The sequence below is a fragment of the Meles meles genome, chromosome 1, assembly GCF_922984935.1.
Source record: "Meles meles chromosome 1, mMelMel3.1 paternal haplotype, whole genome shotgun sequence".
NCBI classification, from domain to species: domain Eukaryota; kingdom Metazoa; phylum Chordata; class Mammalia; order Carnivora; family Mustelidae; genus Meles; species Meles meles.
In genome coordinates, this window is record NC_060066.1 from 3,128,868 (window position 1) to 3,145,571 (window position 16,704).

Sequence of the window (16,704 nt, forward strand, 5' to 3'; positions counted from 1 at the left end):
CCCGGCAGCCCCGGGCAGATCCAGGAGCGGGCTGGCCTTCACGGAGCCGGTCTGGGCGGTCTGTGACGCTACACCCGGCGGGTGCTTGGTGGGCTCTGCTGGTGGTTTTGTGAGCATTTTCCTCTTGACCAACGAGGAACGTCTTTCCGTGTACTTATTGGCCATTTTCCAGTGTGTCTGTTCTTGGCCTGGCCCACCGTTTCAGGTTCGCTTGTTTGTTTTACTGAGTTACGAGAATTTTTAAAACACTGTGCGTGTGTGTCCTCTCAGACACCTCTGTGTGTTTCTCGAATATTGACTCCTGGTGTCTTGTCTTTTCCTTTTTGTAACTGTAGGAGTGAAAGTTTACATTTTGATGATGTTTTTGAATTTATTTTTATTTTCCTTATTTTCTTGCGGTTCATACTGTTTGTGTCCTAAGAAGTCTCTGTCTGTCCCAAGGGTCATCAGAGATTTTTCTCCTGGGCTTTCTTCCGGAGGTGTTGCGGCTGTAGATTTTACCTGCTGTCTGTCATACGGTTTGTGTCCGTTACTTTTGTCTCGTTAGGTCCGACCTTTCATTCCTGACCTCCGCCCGGCACTGACTTGGTGTCATTTTTCACAAGTCGCTGGACTCAGCTTGTTAATACAGTGGACCCTGGACAGCATGGCTTGAACTGCACATGTCCACTTACGTGTGGGTTTTTTTCAATAAAGGCGATACTGAAAGTAATCGTATTTTCCTTTCCTCGTGATTTTCTGTTTAACTTTTTTTTTTTTTTTAAATTTAATTGACAGACAGAGATCACAAGTAGCAGGGAGGCAGGCAGAGAGAGAGGGAAGTAGGCTCCCTGCTGAGCAGAGAGCCCGATGTGGGGCTCGATCCCAGGACCCTGGGATCATGACCTGAGCCGAAGGCAGAGGCTCAACCCACTGAGCCACCCAGGCGCCCCATTCCTCGTGATTTTCTTAATGACATTTTCTTCTCTCTGGCTCACTTTATTGTAAGAATACAGCCTGCAGTATAGACAGTATACGCATTGCGTGCTGACCGGCCTCGATCCGTGGTTGGTCGGTAGCCGCCGTGCGCAGGTACGTCAGGGAGGGCCACGCCGCACAACCTCACAACCCCGTGCGGGTTGCAGGGGGGTCGGTGCCTGCCCCTGGTCACCTGCACTTCATTTCTCCATGTTCATCGGTGACGTTAGCCCATGGTCCTCTGTCTTCTGCCCAGAAGAAACTTGAGTAAGTTGGACGACTTGCTCTTCGGGTATGAGTGAAACTCTCCATGCAGCTGTCCGGAACGTGAGTGGACAGGGACTCCTTGACCGAGAAGAGGGGGTCTTCGATGCTTGGAGGAGAGCAGTAGTCTGGAGACCCCCTCTCTCTGACGATGGCCCAGAGCAGTATGTGGGGACGCGGAGAGAGACCGCCTGGTGGCTGCGGGGCCGGGCCGGCAGGGACACACTGTCATCTCCCACAGGAGTCAGAGGCCTGGTGCGTTCTTGGTGGAACTGTCAGAGAAGATGCCCAAAGGCTCTTTTTGCCCCAGGGATCACTTAGGCGCCTGGTGTTGGGGCAGGGTTGGCCGGGTCCCAGGAGACTGAGCTCCCAGGACTAGCGCAGTGGAAGGTCGGCGGGGCACAGCCGGTCTGAATAAGGAAAGCCTTCGTAGGCCAGCTGTCCTCACATTCTGGCAAAGGAATGGAATGAATTCTTGCTTCCTGAGAGATGACCAAAGCTCTGTCCCAGAGAAAGATCCTTAGAACTAGGCTGAGTTCAGATCTCCTCGCTGAGGGCAGTTTCTCGGGTGTCCTCGCCCTCCCCTCACGCTGCTGCCGAGTCGCCCTCGCTCCCACATCCCACGAGCTGCTGACGGTGGCTGAGATGGGGAGCCTGTCCCAGGCCGGTATCATGGCCTTTCCTTTCTGTATTTTATGAGGCACTGTGTGTAAGAAGAGCCACGTATTTGGGGAGTTAAAGCAGAAGGTCTCAAAACCACCCTGAAATGCCGACAGAGGGTGCCGAGTGGGGCGCTTTGGGAGCAAACCTGGGGTGGGGCGTCGCTCTCCTCTGAGAATGAGCCGGAAGGACATTTGAGCTGTCTCTGGCCATTCAGTGTGTTTCTGCGCGTCTCTGCTGTGGACGGCGAGGCACAGCGGGCAGGGGGGGCCCACAGGTCAGTGCTCCCCGGGCCCCGCCACAGAGGTCTTCCTGTGTGTTCGCGGGACTTCTGCCACTCTGAAGCCCGGGGGACGTGCGGCACCGGCGTCTGAGTGCCGGTCGCAACAAAGACCCTCATGCTCATGGCCGTGCAGGTCATGACTGTCCCAGTCGGGTCAGGCTGCCGCTGGGCTTTAAGGCGAGATTAGGGTGTTTGCTCTGGGGCCCGGACTGAAAGGGTAGCGGCACCCAGGGTGCATGCGTGCAGCCGATCCCGGGAGCACCGAAGGCCAAGCCAGCCACACAGACCTCGGGATCACTTTGGCATGGGGCGTCTTTGGACTTCGCGGTGACAGAGCAAGGCCATGGCCAAGCCAGCCCCCGGCTCTCGTGGGAGGTCCTGGAGAGTGACCTGCAAGTCACCCGCAGAGCCCGTGGAGTCCGGACCCCCAGCTTGGGGAGCGGGACCCCCAGGAGGTTCAGGGTGCCTGTGTCACCTGCCAGGCGTAGTGCGCATGGTGCCCGGCCTGGGACGGCTCTCCCGTGTCCGACTGACCGAGCGAGCGTCCGCCCACCGAAGGCCCTGACCGGCGTCCGTACGGAAGAATGTCGAACGTCGTCGCACTGAAAGGAGCCACAGGTCTTACCAAATTGCTTATAGACCGGCGTTAGAGGACGGTCGTCCTTGCGTGCGTTTCTCTGATTTTATTGACATTTTGCCTGAATTCTGTCCTGTTTCAGGGAAATAGTGGAACATATGGTCCAGCACTTTAAAACACAGATCTTCGGGGATCGGAAACCAGTGTTTGATGGAAGAAAGAATCTCTACACAGCAATGCCCCTTCCGATCGGGAGGGATAAGGTAAGTTTACGGGCATGAGTTTGGGTCAGACGATGTGTAATGAAGTAAAATTCAAACGTGTTGTCACGTGATCGATCACCTGGGAGGAAGGGGTGGCCAGTTCCTGGGTGTTTCACCCCGAGACCCGGAGAAACGTCCTGCCCCGCTCTCCTGGGTCTGGGGGCGTTGGCCAGGTGCAGAGACAGGAGCCGAGAGCTTCGCAGAGCTGCACGCACACCCCGCACACGCAGGCACGGCGCCCTTCGACCGGAGCCCAGATTGCATGGCGGGACGGGAGAGACCTGTGGAGAGCACGTTCGCGGGGCCGGGATGTGTGTGATGGCGGCGGTGGGACCCAGTGGCAGCCAGTGTCCCCCGCATGATAATCACTGATCATTAATCACCACAGAGCCTGCTTATAGGAAAGTGTCACCTTTTCTGATTGTTTTTGTTGTCACGGCTCTACTTGCAGAGTCATTCGATTTCTGCCTAGAAGTTGTTGCTTCTTGGCACGTCTTCCAACAACTGGGCTGGTCTGAGATGGTAACGGGTTGTGTTTATTAATAGAAGAGTAAAGCTCAGCTCAGACATGAGCTTCACACAGACTCTAAAAACAACAGTAGAGAAACAGCCTAACGACTTACTGCCCCCAGTGAGAGCGGCAAAGACGATTGCCTTTGGGAACGACCCGCCCATTTAGCTGCTCCAGCCCCCGCGTCCCTAGGAGGGAGTGCAGCTCGGTGCTTGGAGACTCAAGCTGCTGGCCAGCAAGTTGCGAGTTCCCCACAGGCATTACATGGTTTTGCTTTTCTGTTTTTTGCTAATCTTGACATGACTCGGCTCCTTGCGCACGTCTGACTTGCCAGGAGAGTGGGGGGTTTCGGCGCCCGGCAGCGCCACTCGGACTTGGCCGTGCTCTGATACCCGTGAAGTACGTTGCGGCTGGGGGGAGGCTGCGCAGTGATAAGGGGTCCTTACCAGCTGGTCTCAAGGGGACCCCAAGATAACAGTGGGCATGGCAGGGCTGGCTGACTCCAGCATTCCGAATCCGAGGGCGTCCCGGGACCCTTGGCCTGTCCGTGCAGTCGGGATCGTGCCTTGTGAAGAAACCTGCCGGTGCGTGTGGAATGTATTGATTGTGAAGTTTCTAATTTGCACATTTGTTTTTGTTTAAAGTCGTATAAGGAAAAAAGCAGAAGGAGTTTATTCACAGTTTATCTGTACACATTTATAATTAGACGCTAGGCGGGGCATAGGAACATTTCTCCTTCAGAAGGGGCGGGGGAGTCCTGCAGCTTTCGGATTTGAAACTTGTCGCTGCAGAAGTGAACCAGGCTCTGGGCTGAATCGGGCCTCGCATTGCCCTGTCCTGCGGTGGGACCTGGGCTGAGACATCTTAAAGCCCTGAGTGCTGTGTCTATGAAAGAGGGATGTACACAGCATCTGCCTCCCGGGGTTCCTGTGAGGTCTCAGCGAGCCCCCCGGGAGCAGGATCTCCCTAGTGATGGGCGGCCTGTGGCCCTGATGCCCGGCCTGGGGGAGTGGGGGGTCTGCATTTCTAAAAAGCAGCCCTGCGTGATGCCCTTATGGCTGGTCCCGGATCGAACTTGGCGTCGTCAGGGTGTCAGGTCTGAATGCTGTCACGCCTGGCAGAGACGGGTGGTGTGGTTGGTGGTCCGAGAGGTCGGGATGGGCCTCCACGCTGTCTCCTGTGGGTTCGGCCATGAGCACGGAGAGCCTGCCCCAGGCCATTGCCGCGTGTCATTTTTCAGTTTCTGTCCAGCCGTTGGGATACTCGGACGTTAGTCTCTTCTGTGTCAGAGTGGATACGGTGTGGCCCTTTTCCTGCTTCCGCTTACTCACCTCTTGTAGCAAATCGTCTCTTGTTTTCTTTTACTTTTTTTTTTTTGTACAGTGTTTTTCTTTGTGCAGTGGGCACTTCTGTGGTCAGAGACAACCCTTTACTGCGCCTTCGCCAGCGTCTGCGGGCGGCCCGGGGGGCTGCGGGGACCCCGTCCTGGTCTGCGCACAAGGCGTGGCCCGTGGCCGGTGGCCCTTACTTGCGGACGGCGACGCCTGTAATCCAGCCTTCCCCGGGCTCAGTCGCCCACGCTCCGTAATTCCAGCCCTTGTGGGGGGCCGGCGCCACGGCCAGGCCAGCCCCTCACGAGTGAGAACCCGAGACTGAGGAAGCTGTCGGAATTGATCCACCTTGAGGTGAACTCCCAGGCCCGCTCTGCAGTACCGGCGTGATTTGCGAGATCAGAATCGGTGTCGTTTGTCCCCAGCACTAGGTCCGGCCTTGGGCCCTCTCCGGGTCCTCAGCTTTGGTGGCTCCCGTCGCCTGCTGTTTGTTCAGGGAAGGCGTGAGCGTCTGCTCTTAGAAGGCAGTGACACGCCAGGCCAGGGGCACAGCTCCACGTGGGGAAGGGAGGACACACGGGCACAAAACGCACAGCTTGGTGCTCCCACTGCTCGGCGCTGGGCCCCACATCCAGCTGGGGCCGCGAGCGCAAGCCCGCTGACCTGAGCAGGTGCTGGGGTTCTGCGCTGGCGCCGCGGCTCAGGAGGGTTGAGGGCGGAGCCCAAGTAGGCGGGGAGCCATCCGTCAGGTCCCTTCCTTGGGTGACGTTCGGGTGAAGGGTCAGCTTGGCCCTTCTGCTCTTTGGGCCTGTTGTGCTTCTCGGGGCTGAGGGTCCCTCCTGTCAAGCCATAGCGCCTGTCCCCGTGCTGAGAAGCCAGCTGGCCTGGGTCAGAGGTGCTGAGCAGGTGCGGCTAACAGCTGGCGGAGTAGCCCCTTGCTGTCCCTCTGGTCCCCCTAGGGCGGGTGACCGAGTCCCCACACCCCTCGCAGATGAATGAGGAAGGACTGCGGTCTTGCCCAAAGTGATCGGGAGGGACAGGTGGCTTTGAGGAGACCGGCCACTGGTGGACACAGAGGGCCTTCTGTATCAGCTTCCCCCACACAGCTCACCCACGATGGGACCTGCATGGCCCTCGGCCGGCCCCAGGGCTCTGCCTGGGCTGCCTCTTTCCCCAGAACAGGTGGCAGTGAGTTCATGGGGCCCTGGCCTCACGACAGCCGTGCTGTAGACAAGAGCTTGCTTCCTCCATCCATGGTTTTTCTCTGTTGCTCCTTGCGGGGCATGGGGGCCAGCACGGGGCTCTCCCCACAGCGGCTCGGACTCTGTCGGCCCAGCGACAGACAACCTCTATCTGGAGAGGTTGAATTTCACAGCATTCTCCCCCTTCTCCAGGCCGGGGTGCAGCCGGGGAGCCCGACGGAGCCACCTGCCCCAGTCAGGCCCCGGAAGGTCCCAGAGCCAGGAGCCCCTGCGTCCCCCCACCTCCAGCCAGTGGCCTTGGGCTGCTGTGTTGTTGGGACCGAGAGCTGAGGCTTGTTCAGAAATGGAAGTATCCTGGTGTGTGGACGGACTCTGCTGGCTGTTGGCCCAGACCAACAGGAGGATGTCCTCAGGCTTGTGTCACAGCTGAAGGCCAATGCTGCCCTGCCCTGTGAAGCCATCGCTGTCCTGAAGCTGTCACATAGGCCTGCTAGGCAGCCTCTCGAGGCACGGAGCCCGGCAGAGACTCGGGAGCCTGGACCTTGTTCTGCCTTGTGTAGGGCCAAGAGAGGCCGGGCTGGAACCCACCGAAACGTGTAGAAGTGTCTTTTGCTGAAGGAACATGCCTCCTGCCCCTGCCCCCACGTTTGCTCATGGAGGCATTTCCCCCAGCTCTGTGGAGGTGGAACTGCGTGTGTTTAGAGCGTGCGATGATGTGAGATGTCCGTGCGCCGTGGGATGATCACCACAATTAAGTCATAATTACCACATTCACCACCTCCTGTAATTACTGCTTTTTACCTTTTTTTTCACATTTTCTTAATTGACGTGGCAAAATGGTACGGCGGTGCCTTTCTTGCAAAGGAAGGTCGGGTTTGTTTATCTGAAGGCCTCGTTACTTCCTAAAAGCCTCATTTGTGCTTGAGGCCAGACTCTCCTCTCCTTAAGGTCGGGCTCTCCCCCTGCCTGCGCCCCGGTGTGGCTCTTCCCGTGGTGGCCGCCGGTGGCAGTCCTGCAGGACCGGAGCGGAGGGGCGCGCTGGGCAGGCTCAGACGGCCATTTCCGGCTGGAGTGTGCCGGACACGCCCGTGACCGTGGTTTCAGGTGTACGACGTAGCACTTGGACAGCCGCGTGCGTGACGAAATGCTCCCCGTGACGACCGTGGTCGCCACACGGCGTCCTGACGGGACTGACTGCACTCCCCGGGCTGTGCCGGGCGCCCCCGGGCGGACTTCGGTGCCCGGACGCGTGTACCTCGTCCTCGCCCTCGTTCGTTTCGCCCGCCCCCCGCCCCTCCCCTCTCACGACCACTGGTTTGTTCTCGGGATTTACAGACGTCTTCCTGTTTTTCTGTTTGTTCGCTTTGTTCTTCAATTCCCGGTGTAAATGGAATATCGTGTTTGTCTCTGTTTCACTCGGCATGATGTGCTCTGGGGCCCGTCCGCCTTGTCGCAGACCGCACGCTGCCCGGCTCGGTGACGGAGCAATGTCGGTCACACGCAGCCGGCGCCCGAGGGAACGCTGCGGCCCGTGCAGGGACACCCGTGTTTCTTCCGGTTCGTGTTTCCGTTTTCCCGGGCGCATCGCCCGTAGTGGCGTTGCCGGGTCGCATCACGCGGGAACTGCTGCCGTCCACTCTTTGAGGACCCCCGTGCTGTGTCCCGCGGCGGCTGCGTTCCTGCCAGCAGCGCCCAGCATGGCCCGTTTCTCCGCATCCTCGCCAGCACTTTCCATCTGTACCGTTTGGATTCCGGCCGTTGGGACAGGCGTGAGGTGACGGCTCATCGTGGTCCTAGTCTCCTGCTTGTAGCCGCCCTGTGTGCAGCCGTAACCCCTATCACTTCCTTCTGGAGGGGTCCCTGCTGCACTGCCCTTCCGTGGCTTGGTGCAGCACGCGCTGCTCCATCCTGAGGTCCGTGGGCCTGCAGGCGTCTGTTGTCCCACGGCTGTCCCTGCGCTGGGCCTTGGGCCGTGGCTGGGGGTGGCTGCAGGACTCGGGGTCGGCTCGCGACTCTCGGCTCTTGTGACTGTGGCGGTAGTGAGTGCGTGAGGGGAGGAGCTTCTCAGGAGCTGGGAGGGGCCTAGGGCCTGTTGAGGGAGGGGGCGGGGGCAGGCCGGGGAGGAGCCCGGGTGCGGTGAGGCCCCAATGCTTCCCCTGGACGGGGCTGCTAGGCCAGAGTTTGGAGTTTGCCCGGCCCCCGCAGGGTAGGGCAGTCCAGGCGGGCGGTGGGTGGACCCTCTTCCTTCCTGGACTTGTGGGCTTGGGGGGCCCGGGGAGGCGCATCTGTGTCGTGCTGCCCCCCGAGGGTGACAGGCCCCAGTGGCATGGGGAGCGGGTGGGACCTTCAGTTTGAGCCTCTGTATTTTTACGTATAAGAAGTGGTGAATCAAGTCTCCCCCGCTGGGATCTTTGGATGTTTAAGGATAAAGTAGATACAGTCCGTGACCTGTTCTGTAAGTACCGGTTTCGGGATTCAGAATGTTGGATCAGGTGGGGTCTGTGTCGGCCGTATGTTGGGGACGTACTCCGATGACAGCCCGTGTGCTGTGGGAGGGTGAGTGACAGGGCAGAGGTGGGTCCGGCCGCTCAAGGAGCAGGGCAGGGGTGGGGGGAGGGGGGGAGGGGGAGCGGGGGGCGCAGGGGCGCTTCCCCGCCGGGCGGAGGCTGTCTGCTTCAGGGAGTAGGTCACTGGGGCAGGCTCCCGACCTCTGTCCAGGACGCCAGCCGCCGGCCGCACGTGGCCGTGTCAGTGTGGATTCAGGAAGAGTTAACAAAGCTGAAAACTCGGTCCCTCAGCCACACTGTCCACATTTCAAGTGCTCAGCGGCCACATCGGGGCAGTGGCTGGCGTCCTGGGCAGCACCGGAAGAGACCGTTCCCACTACCGCAGAAACTCTTTGGGCAGAGCTGGGGAGACCGTTGAGCACTGTTGTAGCAGTGAGGTTTGGCCGAGCGTTTTAATTTCTTCCCCGGGGGATTCTGATGGGTCTCGTAGTTGAAGCTTTTTTTCTCTGCGTGTTTGTACCTGGAGGTGCCGGTGCCCTTGGGGTCAGACGGTCCCGTAGAACAGCACCCGGGAACGTCGGCGGGAAGAGCCCAGCACGGGTCCCCACCACCCGCATTCCCTGTTCAGAGACCGACGTTCCCGTATTTCGTCGTGACCCTGTGTGGTTAGAGGAAAGCTGGAGACATTCGCCGTAGGCGGGCGCAGACCCCGCTGGAATCGCGGGTGTTAGCGTTGGGCGTTTGGTTCCTGGTCTGTTCACTGCGAACTGAGCTTGTGGGCTCTTAAGGGACCCAGAAAATGGGAACCCCCAGACCCGCTGCAGCACCTTCGGTTCCGCCAGGAAGCACCTCTCCAGGACCCCCGCCCCGTCTGGGGTGCCCCACGCTGCGGTGCCGCCTCACGACACGCCTCTCCCTGCCTCGCCCCGCGGCCGCCTCTGTGTGCAGGACCAGTCTGCAGTCCCGGGCCCCGCGTCAGCCACGGTGCCCGTGTGAGCCCTGTGGGGTAGAGGACGGGCTGAATGTCCCCGCCCAGCCGTGTTCCAGAAGCTGCGCCACACCCTTGGACTGCCCGGGAGCTTGGTGAGAGGCAAGCGTGAGTAACGGCGTGCTCTGCCCTCCCGGCAGGTGGAGCTGGAGGTCACCCTGCCCGGAGAAGGGAAGGACCGCATCTTCAAGGTGTCCATCAAGTGGGTGTCCTGCGTGAGCCTACAGGCGTTACACGATGCACTTTCGGGGCGGCTGCCCAGCGTCCCCTTTGAGACGATCCAGGCCCTGGATGTGGTCATGAGGCATTTGCCATCCATGAGGTGAGGACCAAGGAAGCAGGAGCGTCTGCCTCCGGCCCGGAGCGTGACCTGGAAGGGACGGGGTCTCTGTGCAGGGATGATTGAGGTTTGGGAGTCGGGGTGGTGGTAGTCGTGGGTTTCTGTGACGAAAATCATTGCGGTACTAACATGAAACGCTTTTAATATAAAAATCACCAGGGGCCCCTCGCCAGCTCAGTCAGTAGAGCATGTGACTCTTGATCTCAGGGTTGTGAGTTCGAGCCCCACGTGGGGCAGAGATTACTTTGAGGGGAAAAACAAAAGAAATCACCAGAATGCTCAACCTGGTACAGAAAAGTGGCCTCTGCCCACCTGTCCTGGTGCTCACTTGTCCTCCTTCCCTTGCCGATCCCATGAGTGTGGTGTGTCCGTGGCGCCCACGCGTAGAACTGGGGATAGTAGGCTGATAACTCCCAGTGCCCCACCTGACAGCGCGCCCACCGCATGGAGGCGGGGACCGCGGGCGACACGGCGCTTCGGACTGCTGGCTTATTCCGCGGGGCAGCTTTTCTCCCACAAATGGCCGCACTCGGACTTCCCGGGACAGAGGGTGCATGGACACTTGAAGGGCTCGTGCTCGACCCCGTGGCGGGGCTGCACTAGTCCCCATGTCACAGCCTCAAGGGAGCCAGGCCACTCGGCCACACGCAGACCTTGGGGTTCTGACCTGGGACCGCCTGCTCTTTCCTTGTGTGCAGCACCTGCTGGGGCTTTGGGAACCTTTTGTGTGACCCAGTGACTGGAGACATGAGCCTCCATGCTGACCTCTCCGCAGAGCGGCAGAGCTCGAAGATGGCGGGGGGGGGGGGAGTGGGGCTCCCTTTGTCTTTTGTAGTGAGAGAAGGTGCTCTGGGATGCCTTGTTGGATTTTAAAGGGACCTTGGGGTTCTCAGTCTCCAGCCTTGGGTGGGAGTGACCAGATAGCTGGCAGGTGTCCCTCGTGCAGGGATCCTTCCCCAGCCCCCAGGATATCATCTCTTTCTGCTTGGAACTTCTGTCGGCAGGAAGGCAGGTGGGTGGGGATAAAAAAATTGGGAAAGGCAGTTCAAAGTGTTGAGTACGTTTTTCAAACAAGTGGCAGAAATCACTGTGATTTTAGTTTTCTGAGTTTTGAATTAATTGCCGTGTTACTTTTAGAATCAGGAGGAACGTCTCCGTTCATTTTGGAGAAACAATAGAAAAAGTGGCAGGAAGAGAAAGGAGGAGAGAGGAAGGCCCGTCTCCACAGTCTGGTGGTTAGTGCAGCCTGGGGCGGGCACCACAAGCCCCAAAAGACGCATCTTCCTGTTGGATCCTCTGTGAGGCGCGTCCTGGGGTCCAGGTGTCACCGGCGCTGCTGCGCTAGGTGTCTGCCTCACGCCCGGGGCCTCCTGCTCTCTGCGCCCCGGGGGCAGCCGGGCCCTGGAAGGCGTGCAGGTCTTCCCACATGCCCACCTCGCTGTCCCGCCTGGGAAGCCGTACCCCTCCCCCCAACACACACACATTGAGCCCCTGCCCTGCAGAGGGGCTGCGTGGAGCGGGGCCTAGATGCTGGGCGCCACGTCCCGACACGGTCCCGGACGGGGCAGCCAGGCTCCCTGGGCCCAGGGCAGCTTCCGTCCGGCCGCCTCAGGTGGGCGCTCCTTCCCGCTGTCCGTGCAGCGCACTGCCCGAGAGAGACGTGAGGTGCCGTGTGCAGAGAAGCCCTAGTCGCTGAGCAGGGGAGGCTCAGAAACACGAGCCACAGCCAAGGACACACTGCGCGGCTGGAGCCCGTGTCTGGGGTCCGGAGCCACGGGGGGAGGGGTGGGAGACCCACTCGTGGGGGAGCCACCGAGGCCCTGGGTCTCCAGGCTGTGCCTCCAGAAGTATCCCTCAGGTTCCGCCTCGGACACCTGCCACGCGCCACGTGGGGACCTGGTTCGGTTCGGAGGGAACCGGCGGAACCGTGGGTGCTTGTTCGAGGGCCTGCTGGCTCATCACCACGAGTAGCGGACTCGGCGTCCGCCTCTCCTATCTGATCCCACGAGGGGCTCTTGTTCCAGGTACACGCCTGTGGGCCGCTCCTTCTTCACGGCGTCCGAGGGCTGCTCCAACCCCCTTGGCGGGGGCCGGGAAGTGTGGTTTGGCTTCCATCAGTCCGTCCGACCTTCTCTTTGGAAAATGATGTTAAATATTGATGGTAAGCAAAACCCCTGTCTTTGTCATCGGGGGATGGGGTTGGAGCGTTGCCAAGGGGCTGAGATCCGGGGCAATGCCTGTGTGGCCATTTCCAAACGTGGCCTCCGTCCGAGCCGCAGATGCCGTGTCACACCCGGCCTTCCTCTCCTGCTTGTGAGACGTGCACCTCAGAGCCGCCTGCAGGGCCCACTCCAGAGACTGAGGCTCTGGGTGCTGAGACGGGCCAGCGTCCCTGACTTGTTCCCGGATCCTGCTGCCCGTGTCCAGCAGGCAGGGCTCCCGCTGCCCGGCCCGCCCTCTGTCTCACCTTGTCGTTCCGCTGCCCAGTTGGTGAGAGCACTGGGTAGCTGGCGGGGGCCGGCCTGCTCTGTTGCCTTCCGGCTGGCCTCCTCCAGGTTCGGGGTGCCCTGCCCTCTCGGGAGTCTCGGACTTGGATCATGCCAGGAACGGGAAACCTCAGAGATCTGCACCCGGGGACAGTCAGAAAGTCCCCGGTTATGGCTCTTGGGGTCTGGCGGAGCTTCATCTTAAGGCTTTCAACTCTCAGAGGGCAGCTTTATCTTTGGGTTCTGAGCCGAAGGAGTATGGGGCAGCCCCTGCTGGCGCTGTCCCACCCGTAAGGCCTGGAGGTGGGCCCCAGGGATGGCGGGGAGCAGAGGCCAGGCGGCCGGCCTGCAGGGGACACACCTCACCTCACCCTTCGCTTTGCTTTTCTTCCCACCGACAGTCTCAGCCACTGCGTTTTATAAGGCACAGCCGGTAATCGAGTTTGTTTGTGAAGTTTTGGATTTTAAAAGTATTGAAGAACAACAGAAACCTCTGACAGATTCCCAAAGGGTAAAGTTTACCAAAGAAATCAAAGGTGGGTCCCTGCCTCGTGCGTGGCCCCGACTCTCCCCCTCGCTGCCCTTCCTGAGCTCCTAGTGGGGAGGAGGAGGCGAGCGCGGTCAGCCGTCCGGTGAATTACCGCAGAGATGAGCCCGGCCCATGTCACAGCTCGGGAACAGTGATGTTCTGAGTAAATGGCTTTCCGCGTAGACGAGAGGCGCCGGTCAGTGACTGGTGGCCCGCACGTCCCTGGAATCCAGGACCAGAGAGCCCGTAGCTCACGCTGTCCTGGAACGGGACACACGCTTCCGTGCCTTGTCGTCATGTGGCCTCACATCCCTTGCAGTGTCTGCCCCCACCCCGCCAGCTTACCCCTCAGGGAGACACGGCCCGAGTGCGGTGGCCTGGCTCAGGCCCCTGTGGCCGGCTGGCACCTGTCGCCCACGGCCCCCCCACACCTGTCGCCCACGCCCCCCCACACCTGTCCTCAGAGGGCTTTCGAGAGGCTGTCAGAAGTGCCCATTGCTAAAAATAATCCCGGAGGAAGCACAGAGTCTCGCTGAGCCAACATAGTGTCTTTTATCTTCAAGAACAGTGGCGAGCCGCGGGCCTTGGCATTTCTGGGGCAGAAGGTGGCCCCGGGGGTGCGATGGGCCCCGCGCAGAGGTCCTCCCCTTGGGGCCAGCGTGGCTGAGCAGCTGCCCCAGAGCACCCGCCCCTCCTTGGGTCTGTGGGCGTGGCTCCCGGGACAGCTGGTGCTGGGGGGGGGGGGGGTGCTTCGGGCTGGGGCGGGTCTTGACCGGGAAGCCCTGCCGCTCTGTGTCCCCAGGTCTAAAGGTGGAGATAACGCACTGCGGGCAGATGAAGAGGAAATACCGCGTCTGCAACGTGACCCGCAGGCCTGCCAGCCACCAAACGTAAGCGGCCTTCCCTCCCCCACGTCAGCTCTCACGGTCGCTCTGGTGCACAGACTCCAGAGCGGGGGCCCTTCTGGAAAGACTCATTTCATTCTAGTTCAGATTCTGGAACTGCACGTTCGGCTCAGTAGAGCCGGACGGCACCTGAGGAAATCAAGTCCCGCAGTTGCTCTGCACGGGGCGGGATGGGGTGCGGCTCCCTGTGGGTTTTCTCTCCCGAGCTCTGCAGGCGAGAGAGGGTCGTTTGGTGTTTTCTAATCCTCGGTGCTGGGCAGGAGCAGGGATCGGTGGGCGCCCCCTGCCCCGGCCTGGCCAGTGCTGGGGCGTCTGTCTCGTGCCGTGTGCTCCAGTTCAAGGTTGGCGGGGACGTGCGCAGGCCTTTCCCAGGCCCTCGTCTGTCCTTGGTGTCTCACGCATACTGTAGAGCTCTGTGATCTGTGACTATTGCGTGTTATGAGTGTGGGAGTATTTTTTATTTCCCAACTCCAGAGATAATATGAAAGTTTAAGAACTACATGTCTAAAGGGCATGATTGGTTTTGGCCCCTGGAAACCCCTGTAAGGTGCTCGGGACGTTTGTCCCTGCCCCCCCCCCCCAAACCTTCATTCCCCTTCTTCAGCCCTCGGCAAGCAGACAGGGGGAGCCAGCTCCCGCCGGGTCCGCTGCCTGAACCCCTTCCCGGCTTCCCTAGGTTCCCGCTGCAGCAGGAAAGCGGGCAGACGGTGGAGTGCACGGTGGCCCAGTACTTCAAGGACAGGCACAAGCTGGTCCTGCGTTACCCGCACCTTCCATGTTTACAAGTCGGACAGGAGCAGAAACACACCTACCTTCCCCTTGAGGCAAGTCCCATCTCCTGTCCACCCGCTTTGGGGCTGGCAGGAGAGCCGGGGGCCTCCAGCCAGGGATGCCCCTCGCGCCTGCCTCCCCGTGAATGGAATGGTGAGGACACCCCCACGGGGTTCCCGGGCTGATAGAGGACGTGCCCGTTGTGCCCAGCAGGCCCCTTGCCCAGGCTGGAAGGTTTCCAGAAAAGCTGCCATTGCTTCACCTGTTGGAAAAATCCTGGCCCGGGGGGAGACTAAATGCTCAAACTGACCCAAATTTTAACTCTGTTAGTGCCTTCAGTTCTCTGGACTTGTCCGGTTACCCCGGTGTCCAGTCGGTCTTCCTGGGCCCTAATGCAGAAGCTCAGCTTCCTCCCCGGCAATGCGCAGCTTCCTGCTCTCACGTCATGAGGTTCCCCAGGCTCCCCAGGAGGCCCTGCTGCTGACCGCAGGCCCCCGGCAGCCCCTGGTCCCGGAGGAATGCCGGGTCAGCCGCCGTGGTGTCTGCGTGGTGCCATGTGTGGCCAAGAGACGGACGTGTTCCAGGCCGAGCCAGGGCGCCGCGCTCAGCCACAGACCCTGGCCTGTCCCCCAGCACCGGGCCAGCGCCGTGTCTGTCCTTTCTTCATAGGTCTGTAACATAGTGGCAGGACAGAGATGTATCAAAAAACTGACCGACAATCAGACCTCAACCATGATCAGAGCGACTGCCCGGTCGGCACCAGATCGTCAAGAAGAGATCAGCAAGCTGGTGAGAGTCACTCGCTGCGGCCGGCCTGGGGGCGGGGACACTGTGGGGACTGTGGTACGTGGTGTGGGGGAGGGGAGCCCCTGACGTTTGGGACACACACAGCTTACTTTTCTTTTCCTTTTCAAGATGCGAAGTGCAAGTTTTAATACAGATCCGTATGTTCGTGAATTTGGAATCATGGTCAAGGACGAGATGACAGACGTGACCGGGCGGGTCCTCCAGCCGCCCTCCATCCTCTACGGGGGCAGGGTACGTGGAGGGCGGGGCTGGGAGGCGTGCGTGGGTGCCTGCGTGTTGTGTCTGCCAGTTGTGGGGGAGCAGCAGCTCTGGACCCCCTCAGGGCAGCACCGTTGCCAGAGGTGTAGACGGGCAGGGGTAAGGAGTTCTTGCCACGCTCGTCCGAGCCAGCACTGTTACGGGGCCTGAGTAAGGACTGAGCTGCTCGGCCCTTTCTGAAGATTTTCAGAATTACCCTTTGTCTTTTCAAAAGGTGACTTTTATTATCCCATTAAAATCTGGAAAGCATTGTTCTGGGACACTCTGCACTGATGAATTATTTTCTGGTGGGTTTTTTTGTTTTGTTTTGTTTTTTGACTTTGGTATTGGAGGTATTTGGTGACAAACAGTTGTAAGTCATTTGAGTTTTTGTTTTTGCCTGTTCAATGCCTGGCCTCTCAGCACATCGTAATGCAGTTCCGTCTCTTGAGCCCCGCGGAGCTCTTGAGAAGGGTTCGTGCACTCCGACGGGCCGGGCCTCCAGATGCGGAGCACAGCTGTACAGGGCGGGCGGCGGGGGGCGGGCTCTGACCTCACTCACCTGCGAGCTGTGACCCTGCCTTTCACCCTAGTCCTCAGGACCTGTAGCAAGGCCTGGTTTTGTTAGTGGGGTTTTTCCCTTTCTTGTTATAAAACATAAGTTCTGCTTTTTAGAATGTTCCAAAGTTCAGACGGTGAAACAATTAAAGGAGAGGGCAGCACTTGGCCGGCTTGGTGGGTCTTGACCCCAGGGTCGTGGCTTTGACTCCCACACGGAGTGTGGAGCCTGCCTACCAAACAGCACAGCAGAACAAGGCGTTACAGGAAGAAGACGGTTTCCCCAGGTCTCACGGGGTCTCCCAGGAAGCGACTGATGTTCGCTCTGTCCCTTGTAAGCTGCCCAGGGAGGATTCGTATGTGTTTTCATCCCTTTCAGTGCAAACAGTAACATTAAGTATGCTTCTTCTTGAAACTTTCTCTCTTAGAGCCCACAGAGGACTTGGAGATGGTTCTGTGTCTCTGTGACATGTGGCTTGTTTGTCTGGGCTCTGGATGGTTCTCTGTGTGGGGGTCCCTGTCCTCCGA

The 16,704-nt window shown here is 59.7% G+C and overlaps 1 protein-coding gene across 3 annotated transcripts in view; it reads left to right on the top strand.

Annotated features, from left to right (window-relative positions):
- AGO2 (argonaute RISC catalytic component 2) overlaps positions 1-16,704 on the top strand; it is a 103,212-nt gene that overhangs the window by 60,941 nt on the left and 25,567 nt on the right. For all 3 annotated transcript variants that reach the window (XM_046001861.1, XM_046001845.1, XM_046001851.1), the window contains 8 exons: positions 2,884-3,004; positions 9,684-9,865; positions 11,908-12,044; positions 12,771-12,905; positions 13,701-13,788; positions 14,480-14,627; positions 15,244-15,363; positions 15,490-15,612. In XM_046001861.1, coding sequence (XP_045857817.1) covers positions 2,900-3,004; positions 9,684-9,865; positions 11,908-12,044; positions 12,771-12,905; positions 13,701-13,788; positions 14,480-14,627; positions 15,244-15,363; positions 15,490-15,612 — 1,038 coding nt within the window. In that variant the 5' untranslated portion in view covers positions 2,884-2,899. The remainder of the gene's footprint in view (positions 1-2,883; positions 3,005-9,683; positions 9,866-11,907; positions 12,045-12,770; positions 12,906-13,700; positions 13,789-14,479; positions 14,628-15,243; positions 15,364-15,489; positions 15,613-16,704) is intronic.